The following is an 18,550-nucleotide window of genomic DNA, read 5'->3' on the forward strand; positions in this document are numbered from 1 at the left end:
GGCCGTCTCCGCTCCTGTCCCGGGCCGAGCGGCGCTCCTCCGGGGCGGCCCCGTCCGGCGGTCCCTTTAACGGGGCGCGGCCTGGACGCTCCTCCCGACGCCGCCCCCGGCCCGCCCGCCCGCCTGCTCGCTGGGAGTCCATCGCGGCCTCCCGGTGGCCCAGAGCCCGCCGATCACCGAACGAGCCGCCCCGGCAGGAGACGCCGCCGCCGCCGCCGCCGCTCGGGCATGGTGGTCCCTCCTTCGCCCCGCCGCCCCTCGCCCGCTGCCGCCGCCGCCGCCGCTCCCGGGCCATGCTAGTCCCGCAGGGGGCGCCCCGGCTGCCCCCGCTGCTGCTGCTGCTGCTGCCGGTGCTGGTGCTGCTGGGGGTCCCGGGGCCCGGGGGCGCGCGGGGGGACTCGCCCTCCTCCTCCTCCGCGGAGCCGCCGCCGCCGCCGCCGTCGGGCAAGCGGGTGGTGCAGAAAGAGGCCGACTTCGACAAGCCCTACTCGGACGCCGTCAACCGCGAGCTGCTCAACATCTACGCCTTCAACCACACGGTCACGCGCAACCGGGTGAGCCCCTGGGCATGGGCAGAGCGCCGGGACGCCCCTTCGCCCCGAGGGAGGGCTGACCTGCAGGAGCCCCGCGCAGCCCAGGCGGGGGGGGCGCCCGGGGGGGCCCGTCGCCCCCTCTCTCCTGCCCGCCACCCCTCCCCAAGGGGCCCGGGCGCAGGGCGGCAGAGGCTAAAAAAAAGAAGCCGCCAGCGAAGCCCTGCTGGCCGAAGGTTGGGCGGGCACGAAGGCTGCCCCGGGTGCTGCCCGGAAGAGGAGCCACGTCCTCCCTGCCTGCCTCCCTCGGTGGGGACAGAGAGCCCGCAAGGCGCCTGGGGGATGGCAGTGTGTGTGTGGGGGGGGCGCTTCCCTTCGGTGCCACCTTCAAATTTCTAGATCCCAAGGGAACAGACTCCACACACACACACACACACACACACACACACACACACACCTCCCACGCAGCCCAGGGGCTAAACCTCACCCTCCTTTTCCGGCCGGGTCAAAGGTTAGCTGCACCCCAAACCTCCTGGCACCCCGTCAGCCTTTCTCTGGGTGACTCTTCAGCCGCCCAGCCCCATGTTTTGCCAGGATGGGAGGCTCAGGAAGAGGAGGAGGCCTCGGGACAGGTGGTGCCATTGCCCTCTCCGTGGGCGCCTTCTGGCGCACCACTTAGCAGCCAGGGGGAGAGAGAGTGCGTGCCAGGGTGGATGCCCGCCTGTCCGCCCACCCACCTGCATCTGGAGAAAAGGCCTCCTCTCTGCCCTCTTCCATCGGCCCGCTGCTTCCTTTGGCCTGAAAACCTGCCCCCCCCCCCGCCTGGGCTGCTCCTGCCACCTGTCGCAGGTGCCCAGAAGGGCCAGGTGATGATCTCAACCGTCCACGTCACCCGCCCTGGACAAAGTTCCCTTTTGGGAGACTGGACTGTGAGATACAGGTTTGCAGTCCAGGAAAGAGCCTGGTTTGGATATCATTTGCCGCCCCCCCCGGGGTCACATGGGGAGGGCCGCTCAGGCAGGCTGGGGGCGGGGGGGGGGAGCTGGAAAAATCCTCTCAACAGCTGCTTTGGTGGCAGTGCAGCACCTAAGCCAGGAGGGGCCGGACACCCGCCCAGGTGGGTTTACTTCCTCGGTGGTCCCCTTATCTCCAGGCCAAAGGCTGCTCCGTCCTATTGTTGTTTCCTTTGCTACTTACTTCTTATCTTTGTTTTGATAACGGCTGTGGTGCTGAAGTGGGATTACTCTGGCCAGTCCCAGAGTAAGCACCCCTTGCTCTGACCCGCCCGGCCTCTCGGTTGCCAGAACTTCTCCCAGAGGCCTCCTTTTCCTTTTGCTCTCTTGGAGCTTCTCGGGGGGGGGGGGGGGTTGCAAGCCAGCCTTTAGGGAGCCAGGCCCAAAACCGGCCTTTCCGCAGAGGGCAAGCGGGCCAAGTTTTTTGCCTGCTCCTGCCCGCAGCCGTGTGCCTTGTGCCACCAGCCCCTCTGCCTCTGGGGGGGGGAGAGAGCAAGAGCGGACAGAGGGCCAGGGGGGGGAAGAGCGTGTTTGACCGTGCCGCCCCGATCTGCGGCGATGCCATGGCTCCCCCGGCTCACCGTCTGGCCTGGCAAGGACCGGACTGACGCCCAGCTCCCCTCCCTTCTCACTGCCCCACAGACGGAGGGGGTCCGAGTGTCGGTCAACGTCCTCTCGGAGCAGAAGGAGACGCCGGTGCTGTTTGTGGTGAGGCAGAAGGAGGCCGTGGTGTCTTTCCAAGTGCCCTTAATCCTCAGAGGCCTGTGAGTAACGCAGCCCCCCCCCCCCCTTGGGACACACCTCTTGGGCCTCTTTGGGGCCTCTCTTTCCTTGGCTTGGCGTCTTGCGGGCGAGTGGGCCCTTTCGAAGCCACCCTCCGCACCCCACTCCCCCGAGGCCTCCGCTTGGCCCCCCCCTTCACTGCATTGGGGCACGTCTGGCCTTAGGGGCAGGCCTAGGCTTTCCGTGGCCTGTCCCTTGAGCCCTTCGTCCGTCCGTCCCCCCCCCCCGCCCCGCGGCCCTACAGGTACCAGAGGAAGTACAGTTACCAAGATGTCAGCCGCACCCTTTGCCAGCCCCTGACCAAGAGGGAGGTGGAGACCCAGCTCTTCTACGTGGACGTCTCCACGCTGTCAGAGGGGAATGCCTCTTACCGGCTGCAGGTGTCGCGGGTGGAGAACTTTGTGCTCAGGTGAGGGGGGGGCGATCAGAGCAGCAGCAGGGCCAGGGCCAGGGGGGCTCCCCTTCCACTGGAAACCCAGGTCGGTACCAGAGACGCAGCCCCCTCCGCTGGGCCCATGGCAGGGGAATGGGGAGCAGGAGAGGAGGGCCAGGGGGCGGGAGCAGCAGGAGATATGGGGTGCAGTGGAGATATGGAAACAGCCCCCGAGCCCAGACCTCCGGAGGACACAGATGGGGGTCGGAGGGTTGTGGAGTGGTCCTGAGTGGTTTCCTTTGAGCATGTGCAGAGTGTCCTTCCCTAAGCATATGTTGACCCACCCTCTCGCTGGCCATGGCGCGGGGGGACCGAGGGGTCCAGCTTGGCTTCCAGGCAGCGCTGGCTCCTCTCCGGCGGGTTCCGTCAGCCCTCGTTGCGATCTTTCCCCCTCGCAGGACTGGCGAGCACTTCAGCTTCAATGCCACTGCGGCCCAGCCACAGGTGAGTCCCCCGCGGGCACCTTCTTGGGGGACAGGTGATGGTGGGGTGGGGGGCTTGGATGCAGATGGCAAGAGGGAGATTTCCATGACAGGAGGGGTCCCTCTTTCTGAAACCGTGAGGCCAGAATTTGGCACCTGGGGGCCAAAATGGCACCTGTGGATGCTGGCAGGTGGGATGTGCTGGGATGGGTAGGGCTGTCCTGGCCTGCGAACCCCCCAGGCTGCCTTTGGCCACCTATAGCTGCCCCCACCTGGCAGTGGCTTCCCCGTGACCGTGGACCTGCGATCCGCCGTGGCCGGAAGAGGGTTCCACGGTAGAAGCCCACGGTCCCCTCGGGAGCTGCCGAGTCCACGCCTTGGTGGGCACCTTCATCTCCGGGGCCCCTGGAGGAAGAGGTGGAGGGGCGGCTGCAGGGCGGGGGCAGGGGGGGCTCTTCCAGGGGCAGGAGCAGACACGGCAGAGGGGGGGGGTGGCGGCGGCGGTGGCAGCTCCCTCTTGCCAAATGTATGCCTCCCTTCTCTTCATGGCAGTATTTCAAGTACGAGTTCCCAGAGGACATGGACTCAGCCATCGTGAAGGTGACGTCCACCACAGCCTTTCCTTGCTCGGTCATATCCATCCAGGACATCCTGGTAGGTGGTGCGGGAAAGGGGCCCACCTGGCAGGTGGGCGACGGGGGCCTCTTCCCTCAGAGCCTGACCGTGGGCCTTCTTTCTCCCCCTTTCTGCCCAGTGCCCTGTCTACGACCTGGACAACAACGTGGCTTTCATCGGCATGTACCAGACCATGACGAAGAAGGCAGCTATCACCGTTCAGGTACGGCCGTGCCGGCTGGGAGCTCAGCCAAGGCCATCGGAGCCGGGCCGACATGGCCAGCTTGGCCTCCTCCTTGTCTTCAGTGTCAGGTGGCATCAATTAGTAGATGCTAATCGCAAGGATCGCTGCAGGGCGCGAGGAGGCTGGCCCTGCCCTCGCTGCCCAAGGAGCGCCTGCGTCCTAAGGAGAAGCAAAGGGCCTCGGCTTGGCACCCCAAAGCCCCCGGAGGCCAGCAGCCCCACTGCCCACCCCCCACTGCCCACCCCCCACCAAACTTGCCACCACAACCTTCCAGAAAGGGGCTTAAAAGGATTCCTGTACGAGTCCAGATGCCCAGTGCTTTGTGTCTTTGGAGAAACCGGAAGCTCGGCTCCTGCCAGCTACGGCCAGGAATATCCTGGTGGACAAGCCTTGAAGATGGTTTGTCCTTTCCCCTCCCCTCCCCTCCCCTTCTTCCTCCCCTTCTCCCTCCCAAAGCAATCCTTTTTTTTTTAAACTTGCAGAAGAAGGACTACCCCAGCCACAGTTTCTACGTGGTGGTGGTGGTCAAAACCGAAGACGAAGCTTGCGGAGGGGCCCTGCCTTATTACCCCTTCTCCAAAGGTACGGGAGCGGAAGCCCACCAGGAAGTGGGGGGGGGGGCGGAGGTGGCGGCTGGCACTTGCTTGTCTGTGAGCCTTTTGTTCAGGAGGGGCTTCAGAACGAGGCCGAGCAGGAGTAGAGCCAAGAAGGCCACTTGGGGCTGCCACAGGGCACCCCTCGCTGAGCTCTCCTGCTAGAGCCATGCTCTGGGCTGTGGAGAAGGGAGGGGATGGTCTGGGGGGGCGCGAGGGGAAGGAACCCCACACTGGTCCTCTTAGGTTTGACCCTGACCCTGCTCTGGAGTAGGAGACCTCCTTGCACAAGGAGACCTCCTTGTATCAAGAGCTCTTCCCTGGGGTGTAGAAACATTCAGGAAGTTGGTTGCATCACCCACAAATGGATCTGTGGGTCAGTTGGCTCGGAGGGAAGCCCTCGTGTGTAAACTCAGAGGACAGAAGGGGAGAGGGGGCTTTGCGGGCAGGCAGCCTCTGCATGCCGTGAGCATTGCAGGCCCGGGAGCAAATTCAAAGGTAATCTAGTCCTCCCCCCGCCAGTGAAAGAAGGAGCCCCCCCTGACTCAAGCACAGTCAACCCCCCGGGGACAGCATGGCCGGTGCTGTGCCCGAGCCCCTGGGCTGCTCCGGGAGGAAAGGCTTTGAGGGCAGGCTGTGCAGGCTGGCCATTGACCAGCCCTGGCCTTTGTGACCTTCCAGATGAACCGGTGGACCAAGGCAACCGCCAGAAAGCCCTGGACGTGGTGGTTTCGCCGGCGGTCAGCAGTAAGTGTGCAGCAGGGGCTCAGGTGGGAGAGCAGCCCTCCTGGGAGGAACTCGCCCCCCCCCCTGCAGCCCTGCAGCCTGCGCTGGTCCTGGATTGTCCCCAGTGGGCATTGCCTCCAAAGCCAGTGTGACATTTGGGCCCTGGTGATGCCAAGCTCTTTCTTGCTGGGCTGGTGCGGGGAGCTGCAGCCAGCTTCTTCTTCGGGTGCGCGGAGCCTAGCCGAAGCAGGCCCCAGGGAGATGGAGCTGCGATTCATGAACTGCTGCTTCTGCCAGATAGGCTTCGGGGTCTTTAAGGGCCCCCAAGACGTTGGGTTGGTTTTGCTGTAACAGAGTGACATGGCTGCCCCACTGCCCACCCCCATGACATGCACGGCGCTATCTAGCAGTGGCACACGGTCGCTCCGGGAGGTTGGCGCGGGGGCTGTGTTTAATCCTCGCCCTGCCCTGTAGCTCCCGTTGGCTAGCAGATCCCTGCTAATACCCCATATTGCAAGAAGAAGGGGGGAAAGCCTTGGGGGGGGGAGCAGGTTGCCTGGAGGGGCGCGGTGAGCCTCTGTGGGCAACCTGCCTGCACCTTTGTACTCGGGCCAAAAGACACTTGCCCCCTTGCCCGGTGGAGGGGGGCCCAGTTAGTCCTGCGGCCCCCTTACTTATTCCCCTCCTGGGCCCCAGCGCCGTTGGGGGCCCTGCCGCGGCACCCTTGCAAGGCTCCTCTTTCCCTCCTCCGTCTCCTTCCAGCGCAGGCCTACGTCAATGGGATGCTCTTCTGCCTGGGCGTCTTCCTCTCCTTCTACGTGCTGATGGTGCTCATTGCCTGCTGGGAGAACTGGCGGTGAGTCTCGGGCAGGGCAGGGGCTGGGGTGGCGCTTGGCTCACCATGTAGATCATGGTTGCTTTCTTCCAACTTGTTTTGAGGGGGAGGTTACACGGCTGCCACCCCCACCCACCCCATCTGGCAAGGCCCTGGTGCCCAGGATTGTCCTTGTGGAGGGGGGTGTTCCTTGGTGAAAGTCCCCTGGAATGCCTTGATCCGGGTCAGGACAAGGGGGGGTCCCCTCGTGGTTAGCACCTGTGACGGAGGCTGAAGGGTCCCCTTTGCGGGAAAGCAAAACTGGCCAGAAGTCCCCAGGGCTTGTCTTTGACCCTCCTCCTCCTCCTCCTTTCTGGCCGGAGGGCTTTCTTCGCCTGGCCCCCTTAGAGTAAAAGGTCTGGCCATTGCAAGAGCCACTGTGAGCAGCCTCTACGTTTGGGGGCTTTCTGGGGGGGGGCACTTTCCTGGTGGGGAGGCCTCCTGAGTCTGCGACATCCTTGACAGGCAACAGAAGAAGAAGGAGAGGCTGGGACTCCTGGCAGCCATGGGCACACCCAGTGCCGAAACGGGTATGTGACTGGTGGGGGGGGGGCTTGGAAGGGGGGACTTTGCAGGGCTTCTCATGGGTGTGGGTGTGTGGGGGGGGAGGGGCGTGTACCTCTTTGGAGGGCATGAGTTTGCCCATTCCAGAACTCTGCAGAGTCTGCCCCAGTAAGCCCCACCACCCCCACCACAGCTCAACCCCTGGCCTGATTTAGCTCAGGTGGGCGTGGAGGTGTGCTTCTCGTCTGATGTGCCCCACTTGTTTCTTGGGAGGAGCGGCGCAAGCTGGAGGAGGCCTGCCTTCTGTCTCCCTCTGGTGCCTGCTGGCTGGCCGGAGGGGGCCGAAGTCTTTCAGGCATCCTCCAGGGCCCCTGGGTGGGCAGGCGCCCGGTGCGTGGCGCAGGTGGCAGCCACTGTAGTGGGGCGCCCCCTGGTGGCTGAGTTGGGGGCCTGTGGTGATCACATGGCCTCTCCTTTTTGTCTCCTCTGCTTCTCTTCCTTCCTCCTCTTCTTGGGCACCCCTGCCTTCAGCCTCTCTCTTGGGTAAGCCAGCCCCAGACCTCGTTCCTCTGTCCTTGGCTTCCTCCCTACCTAAGGACTCTTTCTCTGCCTCTTTTCTCTGCCCTCTCTGGGCACAGACGCGGTCCTTGGCTGGTGTGCTAGTGGGGGAAACAGGTCGCCCAGGGCAGGGAGGGGGTGGGCGGCCAGCCAGCCCTGCTTCCCTGCCGGCTACTCTGTCCCTCCTCTGGGTCATTGGCACTCGGTTGCCTTCTGCTGCCACCCAGCCAGCCCGCTTGCCTGGGTCACTGTCTGCTGACGGTTGTGTGGTGGTTTGTTTCAGGGCACCCCCACATCACCCCAGACTCTTTCCTGGGACACCCATCGTACAATGGCTACAGTTATGGCTCCTTTGGTGAGTCCCGGGACCAGGAGTGGCCTCCGCCAGAGCCTCCCGGCCACGCCATGCCTGCTGGGTAGAGAGAGAGACGTCCCTGCATGTTGGGGTGCTGAGGGGGGCTCCCTGTCCCCTGCCAGCCTGGCTGTGTTGAGGAGGGGGCGGATCTGGGGGGGGCAGTTCACTGCTGGTTGGTTCCTGAAACGCTGGCAGTGGAGGGAGGAGGTCCTGCTGCGGGCAGGGCGCGCTCCTCCTTCCTTGCCTTCCCGGGCATCCTCAAGGCGTGCCCACCTTCCTCTTGGCTTTTGCAGACAACGGTTCCACAGCCAGCACTGAAAACGTCACCGAGGCTCTCCTCTCCACGGAGGCATCGTCGTACAGCTACACCGGTGAGAGGCGCCCCCTGGGGGCGGAGGGCCCAGATTCCTTCTCTTCAGGCGGTGGGGGGGGGGGACATACACGCTGGCAAGGTCTGCCCAGGGGTTGTGCCGGGTTTGGGGAGATCTGTCAACCTTCAGGCCTGGTGGGTTCCTGGTTGGCACGGCTGTAGCACCTTTCCTTAACCCTTTCCTTTCCTTTCAAGGGCAGGATCCGTGTCAGCACCGCCAGAGGCACTGGGCCGTTACTATGGGTAGATGCTGGCAGATGGGCGGGGGGGGGAGGAGATGGGGAGGGCGGGAAGAGAGGGCTAATCGCTCAGTCCAGCCTCCCCTTTGTGGCGCCGGGCCCTCTTTGGCCTTGGGGGGCCCAAGAAGGGGGCGGCTTTCTCCGGGCCTCTGTATATTCCATGCTGCGCTGAGAGGACCTGCGGGTCTCATTGTGACTCCTGCTTTGAAGGCCTCTCCTGCCCTGGTTGCCGGTTGCCAGCGCTGGCGTAACTGGGAGACGCTTCCATAGACGGGAAGCCAAAGAGGAGGTTCCCCTCCAGGAGATGGGCAGTGTTCTGTTGCTCTAGGACTGCAGCCTTTCTCCGCCATCAAGCACCCACACACACACACACACACACACACGCACACCCCTCCACCCCATCCTGGGGCGGTCTTGAGGTCGGCTCCTGCTTTTGTCTCCGCTGGTGCACGGAGCCTGCAGAGGCTTGGCAGGAAAGCCCTTCTGGCAGGAGAGCAGAAATGGGATGCCAGGTGGCTCCGTCACCGCTTTCTGAGGGGTGCACACATGAGGTGCTGTGGGGCAGGGCAGGGATTGTGTTGTCCCCCCCTTTGTGTCCCCCCCGTCTTTGCACTCTCTCTCTCTCTCTCTCTCTCTCTCTCACACACACACACACACACACACACACACACACACACACAAAGCCTTGACCCAAAGTTTGTGCCCCTTGGGAAGCCTCGGGGGGGGTGAGCCCCCTCAGAAAGCTTGACGGAGGAGGGGATAATCTGCATGTTGATGCTCCCCAGGTGCTGGGCAATTGGGTGGGGGTGGGGTGGGGGGGCAATCACTGCTTAAGGAAACGGAAGGGAGGCTGCAGGGAGGGGGCCTTCTGCCCAGGGGAGGATGGGGTCCGTTCCCAAAAGGGTTGTTTTGCACCAGTCTTGGGGGGGGAGGAAGGGGCTCTCATCTCAGCCAAGCCTTCAGGACCACATAAAAGGGGGGGGGGGAAGGCTCAGAGGTCAGCTTCATTGGTAATTCGATGGCAGGGGGGCTGAGCTGACCTTGGGCCTTTGCCCCTGGGAGGGGGGGGTCTGCCATGCGCTTCCCAAAGGAAGTGGCCTCAACCGCCCCTTTCCAGGGTCCTGGCCTAGCGATGACCCCTCCCCCCCTCCCCACAGACCGCTCCCTGGAGAACATGGCGGGGCGCCCACGGCTGGACTCCCTCAGCTCCGTGGAGGAGGATGATTACGACACCCTGGCCGACATTGACTCGGACAAGAACGTCATCCGCACCAAGGTGCCCGGAAGGAGGGAGGGAGGGAGAGCCAGGGCTAGGTGGGAATGGCAGGGGTGGGTCTGGCCTGGCTCCCCCGCGCTGCCACCTGCGGGTCCCCTGGATGGGGATCTGTGCTGGGTCGGCAGCGTATAAGACCAGGCACACAGGTGGGCGCAAGCCCTGGCATCATCCCTGGGTCTATTGGCAAGGAGAGGGAGCGGATGATGCCCGTCTTGGGCAAAGGGCAGTCGGAGGCCAGCTGGCTGTGCAGGACTTCCTTGGGGGGGGGGGGAGAGACCACGAGGTGAGAGGTGGAGGGGAATGGAGAGGAAAGGCGTTTGGGGACTGGGGCCAGGGGGTGGAGAGAGAGAGAGAGAGAGAGAGAGCCCGTGGGGTGTGGCTTCTCTCGCTCACTCTAGCCCTCCGCGGGTCCTTCTGGCTATGGAGGTCTCCTTTAGCGGCTTCCTCAGAGGGATTTCTTGCTTTTCGGGTGGGGAGGGGGTCAGATGGCTTGGGGTAGGGGGCACCAGGGCTCCCTGGGGCTGGTCACCCTTGCCTCCAAGTGATCTTCTCTGGGGGTGGGAGTGAGTTGCCTTTTAATGAGAGCCCAAGTTCACACCGGCTCCTTGCATCTCCCAATAGAAATACCTGTACGTGGCGGATCTGGCCCGCAAAGACAAGCGAGTGCTGCGAAAGAAGTACCAGATCTACTTCTGGTGAGCAAGGCTAGGGAGTGAGGAGGGTCAGGCCCCCCCCCAGCCGCTCAGCCCTCCCCGTAGCCCTGGCCTGGGGCTGGCTCTTTCTCCTCCCCACCTGTGTCCCTGGCCCAACAGGCCTGTGGTTTCTAGTCAGGGGCCTTGGGGGGGGGGTCAGTGAGGGGGAGGGACGGACATAACGGATCTGCCACATGGGTCAGAAAAAGGTGGGGATGTCTCCCCAAGAGGAAGAGGGGGGTCCCATCCCTGGCTTCTCTCCCTGTTCTCTGTCCCATCCAGGAATATTGCAACCATCGCCGTCTTCTACGCCCTGCCGGTCATCCAGCTGGTCATCACCTATCAGACGGTGAGGCTCTGCGGAGGCTGCCCGGAGGCCCTCAGGGAAGGGAGGGGGCCATGGGGGGGCCTGGGGAGGGCCCTCCAGCCAGGGCAGAGGGGCAGAAGCTTCTCCCATTGAATCTCCCTCTTTCCCTCCCTTTCTGGCGGGGCAGGTGGTCAACGTGACCGGGAACCAGGACATTTGCTATTATAACTTCCTCTGCGCCCACCCGCTCGGCAACCTCAGGTATTGGGGGGGGGGGGGGGACTGGCCCAGGAGCTGGGGAGGGGGGGTGGATGAGAGGAGAGGACAGGATCTGCCTTCTAGCTGGGGAGGGGAGGAGAACGGAGGCCCCCTCGGGCAGCTGACCATGAGGCTGATCTCCCTGCCCTGCCTTCTCCTCGGCAGCGCCTTCAACAACATCCTGAGCAACCTGGGCTACATCCTGCTGGGGCTGCTTTTCCTGCTCCTCATCCTGCAGAGGGAGATCAGCTACAACCGGGCCCTGATGCACCATAACCGACAGGCCATGGTGAGTAACAGCGGGGGGGGGGCAGGGGGAGGACGAGACCCTCTCCTCCCTACAAGCCCTTGGACCAGGCAAGACCCCGTCCTCCTCGGCAGGCCCCCATCGTTCCCTTTGGGGCCACTCATTGGGGTGGGGAGTGGATGCCAAGCAGGGTGCAGCTGTCCTAGGGCCAGGTTCTGGGGAAGGGGGCCGGTGGGTAGGCAAGCAGGCAGGCAAGACTTGCCCAGCGGGCAGCTTGCCTGGTGGGGAGCCTCCTCCTCCTCCTCCTCGGCTCTTGCCTTTTGGGAGACATGTCCTGCCCCGTTCCCTGGGCCTGGGGGCCCTTGTGTGTGTCTGTGGAAATGGGGCGCCCCAAATGGGAGCCCAGGGGGACGGGCCTTCTCTCCCTCTGGCTTCTTCTCAGAGCCGTCTGCCTCCCCCCCCTTCTTCCCTCCCGATAACCCCACTCCTAGGAATGCGGCATCCCGAAGCATTTCGGCCTCTTCTACGCCATGGGCACGGCCCTGATGATGGAGGGGCTGCTCAGCGCCTGCTACCACGTCTGCCCCAACTATACCAATTTCCAGTTTGGTGAGTGTCCCCTGAGAAGTAGAATGGGAATTTGGGGGGGTGGGGGTGGAGGTGGATGCTGTGGGAATCTGCAGCCCACTGATCAGGTGCCACAGCCCAGGCCCCGAAGGGAGGCTTGAGAGGAGGAGGGGAATCCTGCAGAGGAGACCGCTCCAGCTGCCCTTGGGGGGCCCTGCACCCTCAGACCTGGTTGGGGGGGGGCTTGGCATTGGCGCCTGAGAAGAAGAAAGAAAGGCCACCCGTGGAGGGTCCGGCCGCCCTCTGCCAGCCCAAGGCCCGCCTTCCTGCCTGGACCTCCCTCCGACGGGCGCTTTCTGCCCCACAGACACCTCCTTCATGTACATGATCGCCGGGCTGTGCATGCTGAAGCTCTACCAGAAGCGCCACCCGGACATCAACGCCAGCGCCTACAGCGCCTACGCCTGCCTGGCCATCGTCATCTTCTTCTCGGTCGTGGGCGTGGTGAGTGGCCCCTCCCTCGCCAGGCAACCCAGCCAAGGCCCCCTCCCAGGACGGCGGAAGGTGATGGGGGAGCCGGACCAGTTCAAAGCCCTTTTCCTGTTACCTCGGGGCTCCTCCCATGCCAGGGCTTCTTTCTATGGCTCTAAATTCCAAAGTCGCATTTCCTTTCCAAAAAAAGAGAACGGGCGCAACAGGACACCCCCCCGAGAGAGCGGCCGCCGTCGCGTAGCTTAAGGTGGAGCACTGGCAGAAGAGACCCCCTCTTGCTTTCATGTTGAAGCCCTGCCCTGTCCCTTGATTTCCCCTTAGAATCCAGGGCTAGGGTTAGGAAAGGGGGACTTCCCTCAGGGGAGTGGGGTGCCCCCCCACCCCACTGTGCGTTCTTTCTGCTGCGCACCAGCAAACTCCCCTCTCCTCCCCTCGGCCCCATAGGTCTTCGGCAAAGGCAATATGGCCTTCTGGATCGTCTTCTCGGTCATCCACCTCCTTTGCACTCTGCTGCTCAGCACTCAGCTCTACTACATGGGCCGCTGGAGACTGGGTGAGCCCTCCGTCTCCTGGCCCTGGCAGTGCCCCCACCCCACCCCGTGTGGCTGCCTCCCGGCCCCAGCCCAAAATGCCTACCAGGGGGAGGGGAGGGGGGCAGGCAAGGACTGTTGGCTTGTGAGCCCTCCTGCAGGACCCTTTATATCAAGGAAGGGCACGGTCTGGGGCAGGAGTGGCCACTGCTGGGCAGTGTGTCCTTCTCCGGCCCTGCTGAGGTCTCCGGGTAGGACTGGCAAAAGCCCAAGAGGGTGAAAGGGACCCTCACCCCTGTACATGCACCTTGGGCTTGGATCTCTGATTGAGTCATGCGCATAGACTCAGTGCCGCTCTTTTGGGAAGGCTCCCTTTTTGCCTACCGGAGGTCCTAGGTTCCATCCCATGCAGGACCTTTAGGTGGGGCTGCTGTGAAAGATGACCCCTTGAAACCCCAGAGCGCAGGGGCTGTCAGACACCCTTGGCCGTTTGGGGCTCGGTGGACCCACGGGGGTGAGTCAGCACCAAGGAGCTTCCTGCGTTGCTCCATGCGGCCTCAGGGGGGGTCTGTCTCTCTGCAGACTCTGGGATCCTGCGCAGGATCTTGCACGTGCTCTACACAGACTGCATCCGCCAGTGCAGTGGACCCATGTATGTGGTGAGTAAGTGGGGGAAGGTGACCTGCTTCTGGAAGGGCTGTGGGTTGGAGGAGGGAGGCTTCCTGGGAGGGCCAGACCCCCATCCAGAACGGGCAGGGGCTGCGCGGTTCTCCTCTTCTGGGCCACACCGTCTCCTGCCACTTTTCTCCGCAGGATCGGATGGTGCTGCTGATCATGGGCAACCTGATCAACTGGTCCCTGTGAGTATGAATTGGGGGAGAAGGGTTTCCGCACGGGGCACCCTGAGCTCAGCTGAGGCTACAGATGGCGGGGGAGCAGGGGGGGCAGGATAGGACCTTTCTGGGGGTGGCATCAAACCCGAGGGGTTTAGGGACCCCCTTCAATGCACCTTTAGGGCTGCTTTCTGTACCTTTGGGCATGAGCTGCCTTGATGCTGGACAGCAGAGCAAGAAAACGATAAATGACACCTGTCTATCACCAGCACGGTCACCGTCCATGATCACGAGAAGTCCGTGGAGGCTTCTGGGGTGGCCCGTGCCAGTCCCGACGCCTCCTCCTGCCCACCTGACGTGGCCTTTCCTCCCCCCCTCCCCCCCCCCACAGTGCTGCTTACGGCCTCATCATGCGGCCCAACGACTTCGCCTCCTACTTGCTGGCCATCGGCATCTGCAACCTCCTCCTCTACTTCGCCTTCTACATCATCATGAAGGTGCCGCTGCTTGACCTGGGGGGGAGGGAGAGCCCTTCCTGTGGGCCGGGGAGGGGGCGCCCCCTATTATTTTAACAGGATACCTGTGCCTCTGTGCTTCTCTCAGGCATCCTGAGTATCCCCCAAAGAGGGAGGGGCCCTGGCCACACACAAAGGAGGAGGGATGAGAGGGTGGTTTTCCTTCCTTCTTTCTTTCCTTCTCTCTTTTCCTGTTTTTCTTGCTTCCGCCTCTCTTTTTCCTTCCTTCCTTCCTTCCTTCCTTCCTTCCTTCCTTCCTTCCTTCCTTCCTTCCTTCCTTCCTTCCTACCTACCTACCTACCTACCTACCTACCTACCTACCTACTTGGCTTCCATCTAATTTTGCGCCTGCCCTCGCCCTACAGCTCCGGAGCGGTGAACGTCTCACGCTGACTGCCCTGCTCTGCATCGTCTGCACTTCCATCGTGTGGGGTTCTGCCCTCTACTTCTTCTTCCAGGGCCTGAGCACCTGGCAGGTGAGCTATTCCAGCCCAGCCAAACTGTGGGAAACCAGGCAGAGACCATGACCAGACATCTTCTTTGGCTTGCAAGACGTTGCCCCGCTTAAATAGAGTGAGCACACGGTTGCCTCGTCTCGGGCTGCGGCTGCCGGACTCCTGCTTGGGAGTCGAGGCCTCAGATTTTGGACCTATAATGTCAGGGCATGGGATCCCGTCAACTTGGCGCCCCTAGACTTTGGGGTTTATTCTCGTGGTTTCAGGACGTGCTGCCGAGACTTGCTCAGAAGCACCCTTGTCATTGTCCTGCGTACTTTTCAGCAGCAGCAGCAGCAGCAACAGTTCACACATTGGCCTTCATGCTCGTTATAAGCGTTTCTGCCTTGTCTGCCTCTTGAAGGCATCATGTTTCAGTGGTTGCCAAAGGCTCTGTCCCCGACTCGGAGGATGTCCTCTGGGATCTCAGGGAATCGGGCGGCGGTGGTGGCTGCTCGTGCTGCTAAAGCTCACATGGCAGCCCTGAGGCTGTGGGGGACGCCTGGCCCCAGAACGCCCTGCCTGGCCGGGGTCGGTCCCTCTGCGCCCCTTCCCACCCCCTTGGAAGCCTGTGTCCTCCAAGCCCCTTGACTCACCCAGGCTGCCTGGTCCCTGCAGAAAACGCCGGCCGAGTCCCGGGAGCACAACCGGGAGTGCATCCTGCTGGACTTCTTTGATGACCACGACGTCTGGCACTTCCTCTCCTCCATCGCCATGTTTGGTTCCTTCCTGGTAGGTGATTCCCGCCTGGCCTGGGTGTCCTGGTAGGGACGGGGACGGGCAGTGGTGCCTGCTGCCCGCTGGACCTTTTTTGTGCAGAGGGAGCCTGGCTCTCCGTGTGTTTGTGGGGGGGGGGCTGCCCTCTCCCTTCTGGCCTCCGCAAAGGCACATTGGCATGCAGGGGGAGCATGCCAACAGGTGAGGGGCCAGCGGTGTCTTCTGCGGCACCTCCAAGACCTGCAAATCTTGCTCCGCAGAAAGCGTGGTGCTCCGTGGCCAGGGCTGCCCATACACTTGAGACCACAGGTTGGCCTCCAGGAAGGCTTGTGCCCCATAAAGCCCATCAGTCCGTGAGGCGCCCCAAGTCTGTTGGTTTTGCTGCCACCCACTAAGGCGATGGCTGTGCTCCTCTGCCCCCCCCCGGCCAGAAATGTGTGCTACCCATTACCTGCCTGGTGCTTTGGGGTTGGGTACAGGGTGCTTTCCCCTCTGGGAACTCCTCCACCCCCGAAAGGGCCGCTTTGGCCATCCTGCCTCGGGGGCAGAGGTGAGACGGAGCGACGAGGCTCTGGAGGTCCTGGCAGAGACCAGGGGACTCCTGGACTGGAGAGAAGAGCTCGTTCATTAACGACCCCATTGGAGTGTTCTCCCATAAAAATCCCTAAGGCAATGCACGACACAAAGGAACCTACTAAAATGTTAATACTGTACCAAAGGAACAAAAAGAATTGAAAGCCACAAAGTCCTAAAAAGCAGTAACAGGGGTTGGAACTGTGTTTGGAAAGCTGAAGAAAAGGCCAAAGATCCCTGCCTGCCAGGAGGAGAAGGATCAACTTGGAGCCTGGGGGATTTAGGGTGTTGCCGACAGTCTTAATCTGTGGGCCATGAAAGGGAGGAGAGTTGGTCTCCTAAAAGTCCAAGTCTTCAGCTTCACCTCAGGAGAGTTGCTGCAAGGGACAGAGCAGCAGACGAGAAGCTGGCCATGCTCCCCTCCTCCTGCATCAGCTGGCGTTTCCAAACAGTCTCCAAGGGCAGACTGGCAAGCACAGCGCCACAGTAGTCTAAAGGGGCCCTTGCTGGAGCATGGATCCCTGTAGTCAGTTCCTGGTGGGGGATTCCCAGCGAGCTGGGTTGGGGGTCACAGCTCCCAAATACACCCACCCACACCCTTCTCCTTGCCCTGAAGCCCATGTTCTCTCTTTTGTTGTTGTTGTTGTTGTTTTTGTTTTGCCTGTTTTCCTGGGAGGAGGAGGCGATGCGTCTTCTCCGTCTCCCAGGCTTTCTTTCTGGCCCCCATGGCTGCTTCTTTCCTCCCATCCCAGGTTTTGCTGACTCTGGATGACGACCTTGATGGCATTCACCGTGACAAGATCTACGTCTTCTAGACTGCAGGATCTTGCCAAGCCCTCCCTGGAGAGACGGCTGCCCACCTTGCCTGCTGGTCTCGAGGCCTTTCCGGGGACTTTAGGTTTTGGGTGGACCTTGGGGGGGGCACCCTGGCCACCACATCCGCCTGCTGCCGGGTCTTGCCATGCGCTGCCCTGCCATCTCAACAGGGCTGTGGCTGTGGGAGGATTTCTGTAGGAGGGCCAGGAGCGGGCAGGAGCCCCTCTGCTCTTTTGTGCCGATCCTGTGCGGGGCTGATGGGTACCTTCTGCTTGTGCGGTGCCTCTGAGGTGTCTGGTCCTCCTCCGGGCCTTAGCCTGCTCCTCTTGGCATGGACACGCGTGGCCGTTTTTTTTCCGTTCAGTCTGCCCTTTGTTGGCTGTTGGCGCCCGACAGCCTGTGGATCAGACATGGGGCTTGCCTGCATGTTCTCAGAGAGGCTGGCCTGAGAAATCCAGATGTGGAGGAGAGGAAGGGGCAAGAGACTTGCCTGCCCCTCCACCTCTTCATCTGGGGGTGGGCACACTCCGTAGCACCCGAGGGCCCAGTGCCCATCCTGTCCTGGGAGCACTCAGGCACCAGGCGGTTCCTTGGCAGCAGGGGCATGAATCCGGGGAAGGACCAGAGGCAGGCCCACCCAGACTCTTCTTCATGGTGGGGAGGGGGCAGCAGCCCTGGGAGATCCTCACCCCCCCGCCCCCTCCCTGGCAGCCCCTGGCTGGGCTCCCTCGCACACACACTGGTCGCCAGTCCAAAGCACACGGCCCTCAATGGTGGGGGCTGAGGCCAGGTGCCGGCCTCCCTCCTTTCTTTCCGTCCTCGTGTGGCCTTGGGGGAGGCCGGGGGGGGGGGGGGGCACCGGAGCCTCCTTGCCTACCAGAGGAGGCCCTTCTCCTGGGCAGGCCAAGGGGCCCCTCTGGCCCCTCAGGGACAGACCCGTGTCCCTCTTGGTCTTTCAAGCACACACCCCTCAGTGGGGGCTGCACTGAGTGCCTAACAGGGAGGGTGGGTGGGGGTTTCCCTTCAGCCCTTTGCTGTTTGGCCTTGGTTCCTGCCGGGGGGGGGGGGGACCAGAGTAGGACCTCCCTGGGCCCTCGTCGCTGTCATACTGCCTGAAACTGCGCCTTTCCTGCTCCGAGTTTGAATCTGGCTCCCAGGCTGTTGGCTTCTTTTCCTTGGTGTGTCGCAGTGGCTGCTCAAGGGCCTGCCAGTGGCCGAGCGGTGCCCACTCTGCCTGCTGTGAACCCTGGCGCCCTGCCCCCCTGCTCTTTATGGGGAGGCCCCTTTCCCTCCCTCCCCGCCTTGCCCCCCCTCCCCCCCGGATGAGGAGAGTCTCACATGTTCATCCATTCCTGGTTCTTGATGGTGGTTCAGACTGTTTCCTTTCCCTGGTTGGTTGGTTGGTTTTTTAAAACATTCTTTGTGTAAAACATTGCAGGGGGAAAAAACCTGCTGTTTTCCTTTCTACGGTTTCTGCTGCCAATGCAAGGAAATAAAAAGAGAGAAGCCTTTTGTGCAGGAGCCCTTGGTTTTGGGGAGGGGTGTCCGGAGAGCAGGCCTGCCTTTCCTTAATCTGCACCACCCGGGACTCCTTTGCTGGGCATCCAAACAGGGCTGTGCGTGCGAGGAAAGAGGTAAAACCCCTGGAAGCTTCTATTGGCTCTGCCGCCAGCCCCTAGGAGGCCCTCTCCCCCCCCCCGGGCTCAGTCCGTAAAGGGGGTAAAGGCATCCCTTCTGGCTCAGGGAAGAGCAAACACCCAGGGAAGGCTTTCCCACCTGGCGGTCGCTGCCTTGCCACCAGACCGCGGGGCGCGGAAGGCTGAAGCCCCGGAGGGGCTCCCCGAGAGCGCTCAGTGATTGCACGGGGGCTGGGAGGTCAGGGGCGCTCCCTGGGAGGGGGGCTGGGTCCTGTGGACCACCGAGGGGAGCAGAGGACACCGGGGATGGTCAAGGAATGGCAAATGCAGTGCTCGC

General features: G+C 62.7%; 1 protein-coding gene across 4 annotated transcripts; it reads left to right on the top strand.

The window, feature by feature from the left end:
• The first annotated feature begins 292 nt into the window (after positions 1-292).
• SIDT2 (SID1 transmembrane family member 2) lies at positions 293-18,088 on the top strand. Of its 4 annotated transcripts, XM_072979377.2 has the most exons (27): positions 293-554; positions 2,186-2,307; positions 2,571-2,735; positions 3,158-3,203; positions 3,734-3,835; positions 3,936-4,019; positions 4,523-4,622; positions 5,315-5,380; positions 6,122-6,215; positions 6,699-6,763; positions 7,579-7,650; positions 7,944-8,021; positions 8,216-8,263; positions 9,417-9,535; positions 10,157-10,230; positions 10,510-10,576; positions 10,722-10,795; positions 10,958-11,081; positions 11,531-11,648; positions 11,974-12,110; positions 12,543-12,651; positions 13,211-13,287; positions 13,442-13,488; positions 13,853-13,958; positions 14,342-14,452; positions 15,089-15,202; positions 16,513-18,088. In XM_072979377.2, exons 1-27 carry the CDS (start codon positions 294-296, stop codon positions 16,573-16,575), a joined length of 2,643 nt encoding a protein of 880 aa, XP_072835478.2. In that variant the 5' UTR covers position 293; the 3' UTR covers positions 16,576-18,088. The 4 variants fall into 4 exon arrangements, with proteins under 4 accessions (XP_072835478.2, XP_072835479.2, XP_072835480.2 ...); XM_072979378.2 differs by lacking the exon at positions 8,216-8,263; XM_072979379.2 differs by lacking the exon at positions 7,579-7,650.
• Positions 18,089-18,550: the final 462 nt, after the last annotated feature.

Source organism: Pogona vitticeps, chromosome 8 (genome assembly GCF_051106095.1).
Source record: "Pogona vitticeps strain Pit_001003342236 chromosome 8, PviZW2.1, whole genome shotgun sequence".
Classification (NCBI taxonomy): Eukaryota; Metazoa; Chordata; class Lepidosauria; order Squamata; family Agamidae; genus Pogona; species Pogona vitticeps.

Bases quoted from the DNA above. Each gene is read 5' to 3' on its own strand.
- SIDT2 (XM_072979377.2), top strand. From the start codon at position 294: ATGCTAGTCCCGCAGGGGGCGCCCCGGCTGCCCCCGCTGCTGCTGCTG. The intron at 3,836-3,935 runs GTAGGTGGTGCG...CTTTCTGCCCAG, and splicing joins TATCCATCCAGGACATCCTG to TGCCCTGTCTACGACCTGGA. The intron at 11,649-11,973 runs GTGAGTGTCCCC...TCTGCCCCACAG, and splicing joins CTATACCAATTTCCAGTTTG to ACACCTCCTTCATGTACATG.